This window comes from Cotesia glomerata, linkage group LG2 (assembly GCF_020080835.1).
Source record: "Cotesia glomerata isolate CgM1 linkage group LG2, MPM_Cglom_v2.3, whole genome shotgun sequence".
Lineage (NCBI taxonomy): Eukaryota > Metazoa > Arthropoda > Insecta > Hymenoptera > Braconidae > Cotesia > Cotesia glomerata.
The window spans coordinates 3853484-3869807 of record NC_058159.1 but is presented as its reverse complement, the minus strand read 5'-3'; the positions used below and the strand labels follow the sequence as shown (position 1 = coordinate 3869807).

The following is a 16324-nucleotide window of genomic DNA, read 5'->3' as shown; positions in this document are numbered from 1 at the left end:
TCGAGTTAATAAATATTTTTTAAGTGTTATTAAATATGATTTCTTCCCAAAAAAATAAACATTAAAATTTTAATAAATATTATTTAAAAATAAAAAAAATTATTAACAGTTAATAAACTCTATCAGCGTACAAAAATTTCATTAAAAAAACTTGTTCACAATTCCACAGAATAAAAAGAAAACAAAAAGCTGTAGCAGTGTAGAGCATCGAGGTTCACAAAAGTTCATTATTTCCCTTCGTCCCCATTAAACGTAAATAGTTATTTATGTTTAAAATGTATCTAACATTTATATATTATTTAATATTTGAAGAGAGACTGGAGTAAATGAAAGTTAGTTATCTGCGTTGAATAAATAATAACGCTGACAACGGCAGGAGTTTGAGTAGTACACCGCGGAGGCAGCAGGAGGACAATGCAGCCGGCAAATTTCACAGCCCCCGTGATAACATGCTCTAAGTTCGTTATCACTCGACAGTAGATGGAGAAACTATGTTGATGATAGTGCCGAGGAGGGTTCTAGGGCTCTCGAATCGCCCGCTGAGTGGATACTCTTCCTCGTGGCCTCCTCGCATTTGAATAAGACCGTATGCGCATTTAATTCACTTTTTAATCGCGAGTTTTGCAGAGCGTAAGTGTGTAAAGTACCAGCGACTTTAATTTATCTAAAAGTACCCTATTTTTCTGAATACTCTCTATTCCGCTTAATTAAATCACGAAATAAAATCCTTCATTTTCATCATTGCACTCGGTTGAAAAAAATTAACTTTATTCAAGAAGAAATATCTTGACCCGAGAAAATCATTTTGAAGAGTTTTATTTCATTTAATCAAACTGAAAAATTATTTAAAAATTTTTTGGTTCAATAAATTTTTTTATTTGATTAAAAATATCTAATTATAATTAATTTAAAAGACATTTTATCATTTTTAGAAATTTTTTATAAAATAAATAATGATAATAAAAATTTTAGAATAAAAATTCTACATATAAAAATTATAAAAAACTATTAAAGCAATTTTATAAAAATAATTTTTTAATTTATTTATTTGATAAAATAAAAAAAATCGTCAATTACTGATTTTAATGTCACAACAATTAAACTCTTTAAAATAATTTTTCTATTTGAATAAAAGCATTTAATTATAATGAGTTTAAAAGATATTTTATAATTTTTAGAAATTTTTTATAAAATAAATTGACAACAAAAATTTTAGAGTAAAAATTCTACATATAGGAATTATAAAATACTATTAAAGCAATTTTATAGAAATACCTTTTTATAGCTAATTAAAAGACATTTTATAATTTTTAGAAATTTTTTATAAAATAAATGAAGACAGTAAAAATTTTAGAATCAAAATTCCACTTATAAGAATTATAAAAAACTATTAAAGCAATTTTATAAAAATAATTTTATAATTTATTTATTTGATAAAATAAAAAAAAATCGTCAATTACTGATTTTAGAGTCACAATAATTAAACTCTTTAAAATAATTTTTCTATTCGATTAAAAGCATTTAATTATAATGAATTTAAAAGATATTTTATAATTTTTAGAAATTTTTTATAAAATAAATTGACAACAAAAACTTTAGAATCAAAATTCCACTTATAAGAATTATAAAAAACTATTAAAGCAATTTTATAAAAATAATTTTATAATTTATTTATTTGATAAAATAAAAAAAAAATCGTCAATTACTGATTTTAGAGTCACAATAATTAAACTCTTTAAAATAATTTTTCTATTCGATTAAAAGCATTTAATTATAATGAATTTAAAAGATATTTTATAATTTTTAGAAATTTTTTATAAAATAAATAATGACAACAAAAATTTTAGAATAAAAAATTCCACTTATAGGAATTATAAAAAACTATTTAAAGCAATTTTATAAAAATAATTTTTTAATTTATTTATTTGATAAAATAAAAAAAAAATCGTCAATTACTGATTTTAGTCACAATAATTAAACTCTTTAAAATAATTTTTCTATTTGATTAAAAGCTTTTAATTATAATGAATTTAGAAGATATTTTATAAAATAAATTGTGACAAATAAACTTTAGAATAAAAATTTTATATGTAGGAATTATAAAAAACTATTAAAATAATTTTCTGTAACTAATTAACTTTTAAAAAAAAATAAAAAAGTGTTTAAATATCATAAAAATGATTTTCTTCGTTGAAAATTTTCTTTTTTATCACTCCAGTAAGTTAATTATTCTTCATGAAAAAAAACTACTGTCAGCTGGATAAAAGTTATGTCAATGGAGTTGGTAAAATAAACTTTTACGAGATTTATTTTAGTTGTCAATAAACTCGAGCGATATTAATAATTTTTTGTCCATTGAACGCGTCCCTGAAATCAGCGATGAAAGCTCGCAAAAATCCTTTGAAAAGCTCGGGAAAATAAAAAGCTCATGCACGCTTAGTGTCGGTATATGTCATGTACAGTCTGGATATATCCAGAGAGTGAAGCACATTCTCATATAGAGTGTATGTGGTGGCGAGTATATGAGAGTGCATGCATGCATACATAACACACCGAGGAAAGTCATGTAGACATTAGTAATAAATGAGAGCAAACATTGTCGAGAGTGAAACAGGGATGGAGACCAGTAACCAGTAATACAAGAGGAAGAGGAAGAGGAAGAGGATCAAACAGAGACAGAGGAATAAACTGACAGAGAAGGACTATAAAGATTAAAAAATTCCTGATGAGATTCAATTTTTCATCTTTTATAAATTCTATTCTATTTTATTCTTAACTAATATAACTTATTATTTAAAAAAAAAACTCACTTTTAGCAGGAGCGAGGACTCAGCATTGGCCTGGCGACGGCCACGGGGACTGACAAAAACGAGCTTAGTGATCCTGCCCGCTGAATGGAGGCAACCTCGCCCGGGCGGCATGACTTACTGTTAACAAATTCACCCACCGATCCACCTTTTCATCACTTTCCCGTCGACACTGCAACTAGAACTAAAACTTTAACTCACTGACAATTATTTTTATTTTGAGTTTATTATTATTAATTATTTATCATTTTCACTCACCAAGTAAACATTAATGCAAGCTTATAAATAAATAATTATTAAAAATTTATCTGAGCTGGTACCCGAAAGCTAACACACATCTTGGGTCCGATTAATCACCATAAATGTCTGGGTTTTATTTTCCAGCTTAATACCCGTTACCAAGGATCACCTCCGCTGAAACATGACTCGCCACTCGAATGTCCTGGCAAGGACTCTGGATAAAAAACCACCATTTTATAAACACCATTACAAACACCGCAACAGTAAGTTTTAATAAATAATTATTTTTGACAATTTTTAATTATCATACTGAAGTTAGCCGTCAGTTGTCAATTTTTTTAATTTTTTTAACAATCAAAAAATTTTTCTAAAAATTTTTAGTAATTTTCACATGTGGAATTTTTTAATTAAATTTTTTTTATAATAATTTAATTATAAAAAAATTTTTAATATCTGTCAATTTCAATGAAAATTAATTTAGATATTTAATAATTTTTAGAACTTTTGTTAAATAAATTACGGCAAAAAAAATATTTATTAATTTTCACATGTGGAATTTTTAAATTAAATTTTTTTTATAATAATTTAATTATTATAAAATTGTAAAAAAATTTTTAATGTCTGTCAATTTCAATGAAAATTAATTTCGCAGATATTTAATAATTTTTATAATTTTTATAAATAAATAAACTACGGCAAAAAAAAATTGAGTAGAAATTAAAAAAAATTAAAAATGCAATTTTTAAAAAATAATTTTTTTTTTAATTTAATTATTAAGTAAAATTAAAAATTGATCAAATGACAGCTAACTTTAATTTAATTAAACTTCAGTATGATATTTAATTTTATTTATCAAAACAAATAATTTTTAGCCTAACGATCCAGTGTGATGAATCACAAAACAAATCTTCGACACAAACAATCTAATCCCGAGTGACCTCTTGAAGAAAAACGGCAAGCACAAGTGACAGGTAGTTAAAAAAAATATCACTACGTCAATTGACAGATAAATTATTTAGCAGAGAAGACTAACACTGTAATATAAGGAAGAAAGTTGACAGGAAAGCCGATTAGATGGAATCCCGCGGTTACGGGATCCGGACATACGACACGATGGCCCGGCCACTGCGCCGACACTGAGGACTGAGGGTTCGCCGCAGCCTCGGCCTCCTGGTGCTGCTGCTGCTGCTGCTGCTGCTGGTGCTCTTCCCCACTCAGCTCTCTATCTCGATCTCTGTCTTGTTCCTCTTTTTCTGGCTTGCTCCTCTCCTCACTCATCCACCTCGCGGATGGAATATATATCTGGATCCTTGGCACCCCCTCAGCCCTCAAATGCCTCAGTTCTCAGTCGTCAGCCCTCAAATGCCCCTCGCCGCCCCTCTAGCTCCCTCCTCCCTTGCTTAACTTACGAGGTCCTTCTCTCTTGCGCGAGTATCAACCAGATAGGTGTAGGTTGTAGCACAACTCGAACTCGCTCATTTCACCACCCCCAATAACTCTTGCCGTCCTGCTCGATCGCACAGCGCTGTACAACCACCCAGAGTATCCCTTCTTTGGGATTTTTACTCACCCAGCCCCGACTAGCGGCCCTGAAGCCACCCTGCCACCCTGCCACCCTGCCACCCCCGCAATTCTCCTCTTTCCCTGGTAGGGGCTTACGTCTCGCGCTTTTATCCATCTCTCGACATTTTTCCGGCTTGGCATCTGCCTCAGTTGCTATTGCCTACTCTTTTCACCCTTTTCTTTCTGCACTCTACCCAATTCCGCGAGCACGACTACTATACTAGACCAAGACCAACTCGAGCTTTGTGCTACTAAACGATCCATCTCCACATCTTGCGTTACTATTTCTATTTTATTTTATTCCGAGCTTTTTATTAGATCCCCTCTTGGTTTATTTCACCACCAATCCCACGGACATTGATATCTTTGTCGTCTCTATGTAAGGTATTAAATCTTTCAACTACGTCCAGGTTATTTTCTATTACATCTTTCTTACTTTTATTATTATAGTCTTCTTTTTTTTTATTTTATTTTATTTTATTGGGCGCAATACCGCTCCGTGTGTTTTTAGTTATTATCCCAGATGAGTTATTATTCTCAAGTGGTGATAAGTTAATAACAGCCCGCGAATTAACCTGGGAAATTAGTATTTCTTAGCTCGTAAAAAGTTTGTTGTTGTCTATTTTTTTTTCTTCTTTTAGAATATTTAAAAAGTAGGTAAGGTAAAAGATCCAGTTATTGACACTTGCAATTTTGTTCTAATTAAAAAAATAAATTGATCTCAAAAAACCAATTATCTTAAAATTTATAATTCAAAAATTATATTTATTAATTTATTAGAGTCGTTTTGTTTTATTTAATTTTAATAAAATTGCAAGTGTCAATAACTGGGTCTTTTAACTTAAATATTTACAAGTGGGGTCATAATTTTTAATTTTCATTTTTTTCAACGAAATTTCTATTTGATTTTATTGATACATTTTTTTTTAAATACAAAAAAATGAACTTAAAAAAAAAAAGTTGATAATCACAATTTTGACAAATTAAAAAAAAAATTTATACATTTTTTAGAAAATTGTAATATTCAACTTTTTTTTTTAATTGTACATTTTTTTATGTACTTTTCAAAAAAAAAATATATCAAAAATACCAAAAAAAGGTAAAATAGAAATTTTATTTAAAAATATGAGTCAAAATAAAAAAATGAATAATTATTTTTATTTAATTATTTATTTATTAAATAGTATATACATAATGTTCATATAAGTACAGTAAATTTTGGAGTATTACTAAAATATATAAAACAGATTGCATTTAAAAAAAAAAAAAATGTACATCACGTTATAATATTATTTTCTTAATAGAAAATCAAATAATTTAATTTTGAAACTCTTTAAACTGAGAACGTTTACAATTTCAGGAGGCAAATCCTTCCAAAACTTGATAGCCGATACTACAAATGAATGCTCATAATTAAAAAAAAAATTATCACAATTTTAACATATTTTTAAAAAAATTTATAAAAGTTACATGAGTTTATCGTTCTAGATCATCTCAGATTATCATCTCCTATAATTTGTATAATTTGTACCACTGAGTTTAACTCTTAAATTTTTAATGCTCAATTTTTATACTCAAATTTATTTTTTTTTTCTTGTATTTATCATAATTGTATTCCAAAGTAAAGTAAAGAAAAACGATCAATTCTTAATATCTAATATTTTTGAAATTTTATATTTTCATTAGTCATACGTGTACTTTTATTGTAACTCTTTTTGCATACTTTTGCCATCTGGCTATACTGCCTTGGCATTGAAATTAAATAATAAATAAATAAATAAATAAAATTGTGATTTTTAACTTTTTTTTTTTAATTGTTCGTTTTTTTATTTACTTTAAAAAAAAAAAAATATATCAAAAAAAGATAAAATAGAAATTTTATCCAAAAACATGAGCCAAAATTTTTTCCAACTTTTGAAGGCAAAAAAGCTATCGAAATCTTTATTTTTTCTTTCACGACATTTTTTATCATAAATTCGCCGTAAAAACAAGCAAAATTAAAAAAAAAATACAAGAAAAGTTTGATATTTTTCTTTCATAAAATTTGTAAAAAATTTATTTGTAAAATTATTTCAAGTACTTTTTTTTATAAATAAAATAATTTTTAAAAAATGATCAATACTTACTATTTTAATATAATAAAATTTTTCAATTTTCTCAATTGAAATAAAATTTTAAAAATGATACCAAAGAAGAAAAAGTAATAAAATTAAAGAAAGTATATACAGTGAAAATAAAGTCAATACTTTTACTCGTCTCGGCGTAGATCCTTTCATTGCGGTGTAAGAGTTAGAGTTTAGAAAAAGCTTGAAAAGTTCACGGTCGTGATATATGCAAAGTAGATCCTCGTCAGGGTTTCGCCTGACCTGTTCTTAAATTTCGATCTTTATCGTCTTGGAGTAAACCCATTTCTTTCTCGTAATCCATTCTGGAATATAAAGTAACATTAATTCATGCATACATTTATATTTATAGAAATACATTTAATTTATTTGATATCTTAGCGATTAATCGGGCGTTTATCTTGAAGGATTACTTATGACGTATCCTTGGATAACTGTTAACCTTTTACAACAATTGAAAATTCGTAATAGTATTTGTTGTAATGCAGGAGCCATCAACATCAACATCAACATCAACATCAACATTACCACTGTCGGGTCAAGGCGTAGCGCACAATACCGTCTTATATTAATAAATCCCCAAGGCTTAAATAAATGTGTGTTGAGTAAATGTAAATTCACACGTTTAGCAAAGAGGTGACCTGGACTGAAGAAAATCAGATCCCTGGGTGGTGTAGTACCCTGGGACCAGTAATGGGCAATTGCGTGTCGGGCGGTTGTTTCTGCCTACGGCATAACATGTTAAGCCTGTCTGACTTTCTAGGATCGTTCTACTTGCACGAAACCGCCCAAACACTAACTAAACTTTTGAATAATAAATTAAACTCTTTGTATAATAGCTTAAATTTATCTAGCTACTCCCGTAGTTCTCTACTTCAAATTTACTTTATAAATAATTTTTTATTTTTACAGCTTATAATAATGTAGAGTAAATAAACAGAAGTAAAGGAGGAATTTGAAATAACAAAAAAAGATAAATAAGTACTACGTCGTTTTTGTTATTTTTTAAATGCAATTCGCTCTTTATTCAAACGCACACAATAACTTTTGTTCAGTGGAGTATTTTTTGTTTTTGTTGCATTCCATCGTAGCTTTTTTTTTTGCCTCCATTTATGCTTTTTTATTTATCTTAAAAATTTATCGATCGCAGGCTTTATTAAGCTCATTCTTGTGATTCAATCGCACAGTAATTTATTTTATGTTCATTTATTGCCGAATCGATACGAGTTTATTATTAATAATAATAATAATTTTCAGTTTTATTTCTTGTAAATTAATTCATTTTTTTTGTTCATTTTAATAAATTACATGATTACATTTATTATTTTTATGTTGATGTAATTTACAATCGAAAATTTTGTCGAAAAATATAATTTATGAAATTTTATATAAATTGATTATTATTATTATTAATTATATTTTTATAATTAATATTATGATTATTATTACAGTAAAAGATTCGCCTAATTTTTTATTACTCATACCTTAATAAAATTTACGTATTTTATTATGTAGTCACAAATGCGAATGTTAATTGCCAACCAAAAATAATTATATTTATTAACTTATTTATATATATATATATATATTTATATATATACTTTTACAAGTAATACTTAGTCAATAATGAAATCACTATTCCTCAGAATAATTCCATTTACTCGTAGCGGCTTACTAGCTTATTTGATTTATGATATTAATGAAATTATACTATTTTCCGTAAAGTATTATTCATTTATTTTTGCTATCATTACGTAAAAAATAGCTACCGATACTCTACTTTACTTGTTTACTTATTTATTTTTTTTTTTTAACACCTTTTTATTTATTTATTTATTTATTTATTTAAAAATAATTTATTAATAAATAAATAAATAAATAAATAAATAATTTATTTATATTTAAATGTATATTAAATACTCATGACATGACACATAAAAAACGTCAACTTATTTTTTGGCAATAAGGCTAGTGAAATTAAACACAATCACTAGGTTTGGCGCAATGGTGATGTACAAACATGATATAATTATAATAATAATATTATAAATGACAATAATAATTAACATTTATATAATTAAATTGTATCTACTTACAATCTATCAATAATTATTTATCTGTATACTGTGCAACCAAATAGTTACTTAATAATTATTTTATAAATATCTATAACTAAAACTAATTACCAATATATATATTTATATATATATTAGGATGGCGCAAAAAAACCGATTATTTTTTTTTTTTAAGTTTCGAGTGAAAAAATGTGAGTTTTTTATGTTTTAAGAGCCCTTTCCAAAGAACAGCTCAAAAAAAAATTTTTAAGAGGTCGCTCAAAATTTTTTTAAATTTCAAAAATCGAATTGTTTTTTTTTTTTTATTTTTTTTTCTCGTTACGTCATAATTTTATAGACCAAAAAAAAATAAGTTCCTGAAAGTTTCAATTCGAAATTTAAATTTTGAAAGGTCGCTCACAATTTTTTTTTAATTTCAGAGTCAAAAAATGCTCATCCAATTAAATAGTCACTAATAAATTAAAAAAAAAATTATGAGCGACCTTTTAAAATTCACATTCTGAACTGAAACTTTCAGGAAAACCTTTTTTTTTTGGTCTATAAAATTATAAAGTAACGAGAAAAAAAAATTAAAAAAAAAAAAAATTCGATTTTTGAAATTTAAAAAAATTTGGAGCGACCTCTTAAAAATTTTTTTTTAAGCTGTCCTTTAGAGAGAGCTCTTAAAACATCAAAAACACATGTTTTCACTCGAAATTAAAAAAAAAGTCGGTTTTTTTGCGCCACCCTCATATATAATATTATTAATAATAATGAAATTAAATAAAATAAATTTAATTATTGAGTTGTCAAGACGCCGAGAAAAATTGCTGCAAGCGTTGTACTGTCCTCCGATCTAAAGCGCAAAGATCAAAGTCAAACGTTTTACGTGTGATTTCATACTGTCCCGTAGCCGCAATAACTTGAACAACGCGTTGTAACTCCTGATTGTCCTGCAGAGTCATTATTTTTTGTTGCAAGTCTTTAAGCTGAGAAACATAGTCTTCAGAGAATACCAGCGGCTCGTCAGTTTCCGACTCAATTAGCACGCTGTTGGTAGAATCTGGGGCTATTTGTTCACTCTCGTGTTCAAATTCTTGTTTAACAGTTTCCATTTCTTCGGGCAGTTCTTTAGCAGCCGTATACCCGGCTGTCATTTCGATAGTTACCGGTGACTGGCTGGAAGAAACGGGTTCTAATGGTGGCGAAAATCCCGTGTCTTTTTCACGTTTTGCCGGAACTTCTTCTTCACCTTTGCTGTCACTGCGTCTTTTTCTCTTCCTATTGTCTCTTTCTTCATTACCATTATTACCACCAGTACCTCCACCCCCAACAGCAGTGCTACCTGTCGCATTGCTGCCTCTAACAGGCTTTAATTTTTCCTTTTTCACCTTATCACTGCGCTCACGTTTCACATGATCAGAGCCCGGCGATAACGGCCTGGCAAGTCGCTGCTGGCTCTCAGTATTATTTTTGACAGTCTCCGGCTCAATTTTACCGCTCACCATCGTCTTCGAGTCCTCCTCATCCCCAGAATTCGCAGAGTCACTACTATTATCACGATCACGATCGTGAGTTTCGGGAATCGCGGAATTTGTCTGCGGAGGATTACTCGTAACAGGAGCGGATTCTTTTTCATAATTTTTCTTGTCCCTTTTATCTCTTCTTTCGCGCTCGCGACTATCATCAGTCCTTTCTTTCTTCTCCTTCTTCCGATGCTTGTGCTTCTGACGATCCTTGTCACTGCGTGGATCTTTGACCTTCTCAACAACCTCCGGTGGCTTATCGCTCCTGGACTTGGAATTGCTCCGATCCTCCTTAACAGGTTTAGGCGATTTTTTTCCGTCTTTCAGCTGCTTGCTCTCCTGAGGTTTATCTTTCTCCGTCTTATCATGCTTATCCACTTTATCGAGACTCTTTTTGCTATCAGAACTCTTTGGTTCTTTAACTTTATCACGATCTTTATCACGCGTTTTATCCTTACGTTCGGGATCTTTTTCATCTTTATATTTCTTCTTCTTTTTATCGTTTTTCAATTCCTCGAGCGAGCCAGCGTTGGTACCACCGCCGCTGCTACTGCTCTTTGGAGCCTCTTTAACTTTATCCTTATCTTTACTGCTCTCTTTCTCCGTCGCCAATTTCTTGTGGTCTTTCTCACGTATTTTAGGCGAAGAAGATGACTTTTGCGCGCTTCCAGAATCAGGTGGACTGAGCTGTTGCTTTTTAACAGCTGGAGCCGCTGGCGAGGGGGGCCTTTTACTACTAGGACTCGCATGACTATTTTTACTACTTACGGGACTAGGAGGTCGCTTGCTTTTCTCTTTACTACGCTCTTTATCCCTCGTAACGTCTTTACCTTTTTTGTCTTTCTTCTCTTTCTCTTCACTGTTATTTTTATCACGTTTACCGTCCTTGTGAGGACTGTGTTTTGTTTTAGCAGCCTTACTCTCATTTTTTTCCGATTTATCAGGTGGTAATTTTTGATAACTCGTTTTTTCTCCAGTCTTGCTTTTATTTTCCGGCGATACTTTTGATGTTTTTATTGGAACCCCGAATAAATCTGCAAACACTGTTTTTGGCTCTGAAACACGATGTTTTTTGGTATCACTACCACTCAGTTTAGGCTTTCCAACCATCGGTACAGATACTTTTGATTCACTTTTATCATGTCCCTCTTCAGTAGCTGGGACTAAAATCTAAAAAATTCAAATTATTAATTTCATTTATTAAATAGACACTACAGATCTTTTATTAAAATTAAGCGGGATAGCCACGGTGAAATTTAAAAAAAAAAAAAAAGAAAAATTTTTTTTTATTAAATCAAAGTTTACTAATACTAATAAATGGAGAGACGGTTTTTTTGTCCAGTTATACTGCGAAAACTACCGAACCGATTGGAATAATACTTATACCATAAAATACAGCGGGTTTCAGAGAAGGTTTTAGTATATATGTTAGTGATTACTTATCCGGAGCCTATATTTTTTTGACTTAGAAATAATGAATTTTTTTTGTAACTAAATTTATTCTATTCGATTGTCATTTGTTTAAAATAAATTTTTTAATTCTATTGGTTATGTTTATACATTAGGCAGATTTCTTCACTTATGAAACCTGCAATTTCTTTAACTGAAACGTTCAATGCTCATTACAAATTTTTTTTTTCAAATCAATTATTATTCATTTTTGTAAAAAAGACACAGGAATGTTTAATGATTGCACATTGAAAGTTACAATGAATATTAGCTAGAATAATTATGTAGATAAAAGGTGGATGCCAATTCGATAGAATTGAAAATCTGTGCAAGTTAAAACAATACTCTAATTAAATTTCAAGTCTAGATTTAAAAATGTAATTCTATAAAGCGCCCAGCGGAGCGGGCGAGTAATAGCTAGTTCAAAAATATGTATCTAGAGTTTTATAAGAAAATTTTGAAGATTTTTCGAGTTAGTCATTTCTGTGACAGCGTGTCAAATGATGATACTAAAGTTAGCCGACGTTTTTTAATTATTTGATTTTTTTTTTTAATAATTAAATTAAAACAAAAAAATATTTTTAAAAAATTTCACTTACAGTTTTTCAAGTTTTTTACAAGTACATTTTTTAAAAATTTTTTTGCAATCATTTTTTCAATAAAAAAAAATTCTAAAAATTTTGAAATGTCGGCTAACTTAATTTTCATTGTCAATTGACCATTGTACTCGCGGCGCTCCGACGAAAACGCGTTTTTCTCGAAACTACTTTTTTTGAACTGGTGGGATCTGTAATTTGCATAAATATCAACCGATTTGCAACTTTTTTTTTTATGCATTCGTCTATTTATTAGCTATAGTTGCTCGTAGGGGATTTTTAAAATTTTGATTTTTAAGATTTTTTAGGGCGGTTTGAATCCAAAAAAATGAGAAAAAAAAAACGAAAAAATTTTTAATCTCGCCATTTTTTTTTAAATCCAAATTTTCAAAATCCCCTACGTGGAACGATAACCACATGCATGCAGATTACAACGCAGTTTGGTTTTTTTGTTTTAGATAATCCGTTTTTGAGTTAGAGATCCCACCGTGGTGGGGGAAATTTTTTTGGTGCTCCACAAAAATGCTAACTTTGTAACAACATGATATTTTTTTATCAAAATTTAGGAGAATGATCTTCAATGTATACTTTATGAAACAAAAAAATCCAATTCTCAAATTCCTTTATTATCCCAGTCAAAAAAATTCTCAAAAATCACCTATTTTTTCGATCCTCACAGCGGCTATCCTTTTTAAAATATTAAAAATAATTTCAAGTATTGCAACGATTGTTATGGGGTTGCGGTCAACCAGTCAGATCGACAACATTCCGAATTATTAAAACTTTAGAAAATTTTAAATTCCGTTACATTAAAAGTTTATAAAATACATTAGCTCAAATAGAATACCAGCCGAAAAACAATTTTGTAAATTATAAAACACCGAGCTATCAAATGTAGGTAAACATAAACCTTATATTCCTTAAAAATTAGAATTAATTTAATTTCGAAAAAGGTTCGTTCCGACATAGCGGCTGCCCAATTTCAAAACACAGTAATTAACATTTAAAATTTTTTTTCAATTTTTCTTATTAAAAAAAAGTTTGCCCGCCAAATTGATGACAAATTTGATTTATGAACAGAAAATACTTAAATATAAATATTTTTAAGAAAAATTCTTGAAATTTAGGTCTAAAAGTTATAAAAAATGCAGCAATGCTAAAGAAAAATCAGGTATAAAAATTTTGCAGTTACTGTGTTTTAAAATTGGGCAGCCGATAGATTCATCCGAATACTCATCTATCCGAATAATGATTCGGCCGAAAATTACTCATCTAAATAATTATATATTTACATTTTTCGGTTAAATAAGGGCCAGTTTTTCAATCCGGGATAAAATTTTATCCGAGATAAAAGTACCGCCAATAAAATAAAAAAATAAATAAATAATTCAGCGACGTGATATTGCTCTTAATTAGTTCTCCATGAATTTTTGGTCGTTTATTTAAATAAAAATAAATAAATATATCATAAAAATAATAATAACCTCTTATTGTGTCATTTAAATTATTTTAAATTAATTAACACAATTATAAATTAATAATAGATATGTCAAACGCAAGATATGAGCTCGAAGGGCTCAAAAGCATAGAACAGCTACCTCTTTGAGCTCATAAAGCTCAAAATAACATATAAATTGTAATTTGGAGCTTGAAGAGCTCAACAACATTATAAGTGCAATTTCAAGCGCTTAGGTATAGAATTAGCGGGAAATTACAGGGATCTCCTTCAGGGTCATCCGTTTTCCTAATTTTTATTTTATTTATTTACAATCAGGAAGTTGTCACAGTTGGAGGTGAATATTTCTGTGACATGTGGCTAATGTTTATTTATTTTAATTCAAAATAAGTGACTGAATTCAAGGAGAATTATTCGTAGGCAATATCACTGTGCTGAATTATTTATTTTTTTATCATAATGGCAGTACTTTTATCTCGGATTGAAAAACTGGCCCTAAGTGTTCGTCTGTTCATTTATTTTGGCGTAAAAATTTTCGTTGTTATCTATTTAATTTATTGAGACTTTGTGACTTTGAAAAATTCTATTAATACAGCTTTAGTTTTTTCTTTATTCAAGTTTATATTTTTCGGAATTTCAAAATTTGTAAAATTAATTATTTTAAATAACATTTAATATTTTCTTTCTAAGTTCTAGTAATTTATTAATTCGGAGTGTTGTCAGTCTGACTAGTTGACTGCAACCCATTATGCAACAGATTTTTTTGATTAAAAATAAAAAAAAAACTAAATAAATAAACAAAAAAAAAAATACTTACACCACCGCCTTTCAACAATTTCCTTCGAAATTCATCCGACGGACTGAGAAACAATTCTGTATGTGTCAAAACACTGTTCAAAGGTGGTCCACAATCTTGGAGCGTCAAATCATACTGAAACTCTATTTTCTTAGGTTCATCATTATTCTTCAAATGAATAACAATTGGCAATATAAATCCAGCGTATCCAGACTCTTTTAATGAATACGGCGGGTTTTTGACAGTCCGCTTAGGATTCGAGAAAGTATCGTGGAGGACAAAGACAACTGAAAGGCATATAAATATTAAATGATATGTGTATTGATTCGCAAATGATGTGAGTACTATCCCAGGTAACGTACTATTTATTTCGCTATACTCTCATCAGTATAACAACAATAGAATAATAGATTTAATAAACGTTATATACCTTTCTTAACGTACTGGCTTATGTCCGCGTTGTCAGCACCTCGAACATACAGGTCCCAATCGTGAGTATATCCTTCAGGAGTAGTCCTTGCTCTTAACATCGACGTATGTCCGAATTCCAGAGCTATTTTTATTGCCATTATTTTTCTAAAAAATAAAAAAACAAACATGAGTATCAGTAGCATCCACGTGGATTTTATCAATAAACAAATCTACAGATAAAAGCTAACCTAAAATTAATTTTTTTACATACCTCGTTAGTAACAGTCATAAATATTTATCAATAAACTGTAATAACTCATAAGTTTCTCGTTGAAGATAAAAATAAACAGTTGATTGATATTACTTCACAAGTTATTGCAGTCTTAATTATCACATCGAGATTTTATCCAACTCAATAAATAAACTTATTAAAAAAAAAAAAATAATAATAATAAATAAACACTTACAGAATATAATTGTCTATAAAACGTATCAACTTTCAAAATAAATTATCACAGAATAAACCGAGTTAAATCGTTGACATAAATAGTTTATTTTTTAAAAAAATATTTACTTCAGTGTCAACAGCAGTGACCAAATAAAAAATATAATTATTATAGTAATAATAATAATTACTATTATGATAACTCTTGTTGGCCATTATCTATTTTTATATATAAATAACTTGTGCCATCGTTACTCCATGAATAGCACGAATGGTTGCGTATACGTGATAACTGATATGGCTACTGGCCCTCTATCTATGGAACGTTCATTTTTTTCAGATCTACAAGAATTATCCCGCAGTGCCACCAATCACAGGACACTATTAGACAGGATGACTGCTGATGCAGGCACACTGGGTATTGGAGGAAGAAAATGGCGCGAGCCAATCATTTCTTCGAAATTTCACGAATCAACGCTCACTTTCACCAAGGTTTTTGCTGTGCATACGTGTGACTTCCGAAGGCGCCAGTTTATCCAAGTGGAGCTTAGAATAACTAAGTTTGTTGATACCAACTGGATGTACCTGGGGATTTGAAATTATTTTTATTGCTAATTTTAAATACTTTTGAAATAATAAAAAGCAATTTTATGAAAATTAATTAGCAGGTATTTAATAATTCTAAAAACTTTTTAAACTAATAAATTATGGCAAAAAAAAATTAGAAAAAAATTAAATTTCAAGATGAAAATTAAGTTAGCCGACGTTTTTAATTTTTTGATTTTTTTTTATTAATTAAATTAGACCAAAAAAATATTTTTTAAAAATTGCACTTAGATTTTTTTTAAGTTTTTTACA

At 28.9% G+C, this 16324-nt stretch overlaps 2 protein-coding genes and 1 long non-coding RNA gene across 4 annotated transcripts in view; 1 reads left to right on the top strand and 2 right to left on the bottom strand.

The window, feature by feature from the left end:
- Positions 1-2947, bottom strand: part of LOC123259415 (inactive dipeptidyl peptidase 10) — a 35078-nt gene extending 32131 nt beyond the window's left edge. Inside the window, exon 1 of the mRNA XM_044719925.1 lies at positions 2811-2947. The gene's annotated coding sequence lies outside the window, so the exon portion shown is untranslated. The remainder of the gene's footprint in view (positions 1-2810) is intronic.
- A 282-nt stretch (positions 2948-3229) lies between these two features.
- LOC123259465 lies at positions 3230-16101 on the top strand. Of its 2 annotated transcripts, none has more exons than XR_006508241.1 (3): positions 3230-3310; positions 3920-4018; positions 15807-16101. It is a non-coding gene; the product is annotated as an uncharacterized LOC123259465 (long non-coding RNA). The 2 variants fall into 2 exon arrangements; XR_006508242.1 differs by lacking the exon at positions 15807-16101 and adding an exon at positions 7646-8012.
- LOC123259417 (protein AF-9) lies at positions 9517-15770 on the bottom strand. Its single transcript, XM_044719928.1, has 4 exons — positions 15293-15770; positions 15041-15186; positions 14632-14897; positions 9517-11483 (listed from the first exon to the last, which is right to left on the bottom strand). The coding sequence occupies exons 2-4, from the start codon at positions 15177-15179 to the stop codon at positions 9597-9599; spliced, it is 2292 nt and encodes a 763-aa protein (XP_044575863.1). The 5' UTR covers positions 15180-15186; positions 15293-15770; the 3' UTR covers positions 9517-9596.
- Positions 16102-16324: the final 223 nt, after the last annotated feature.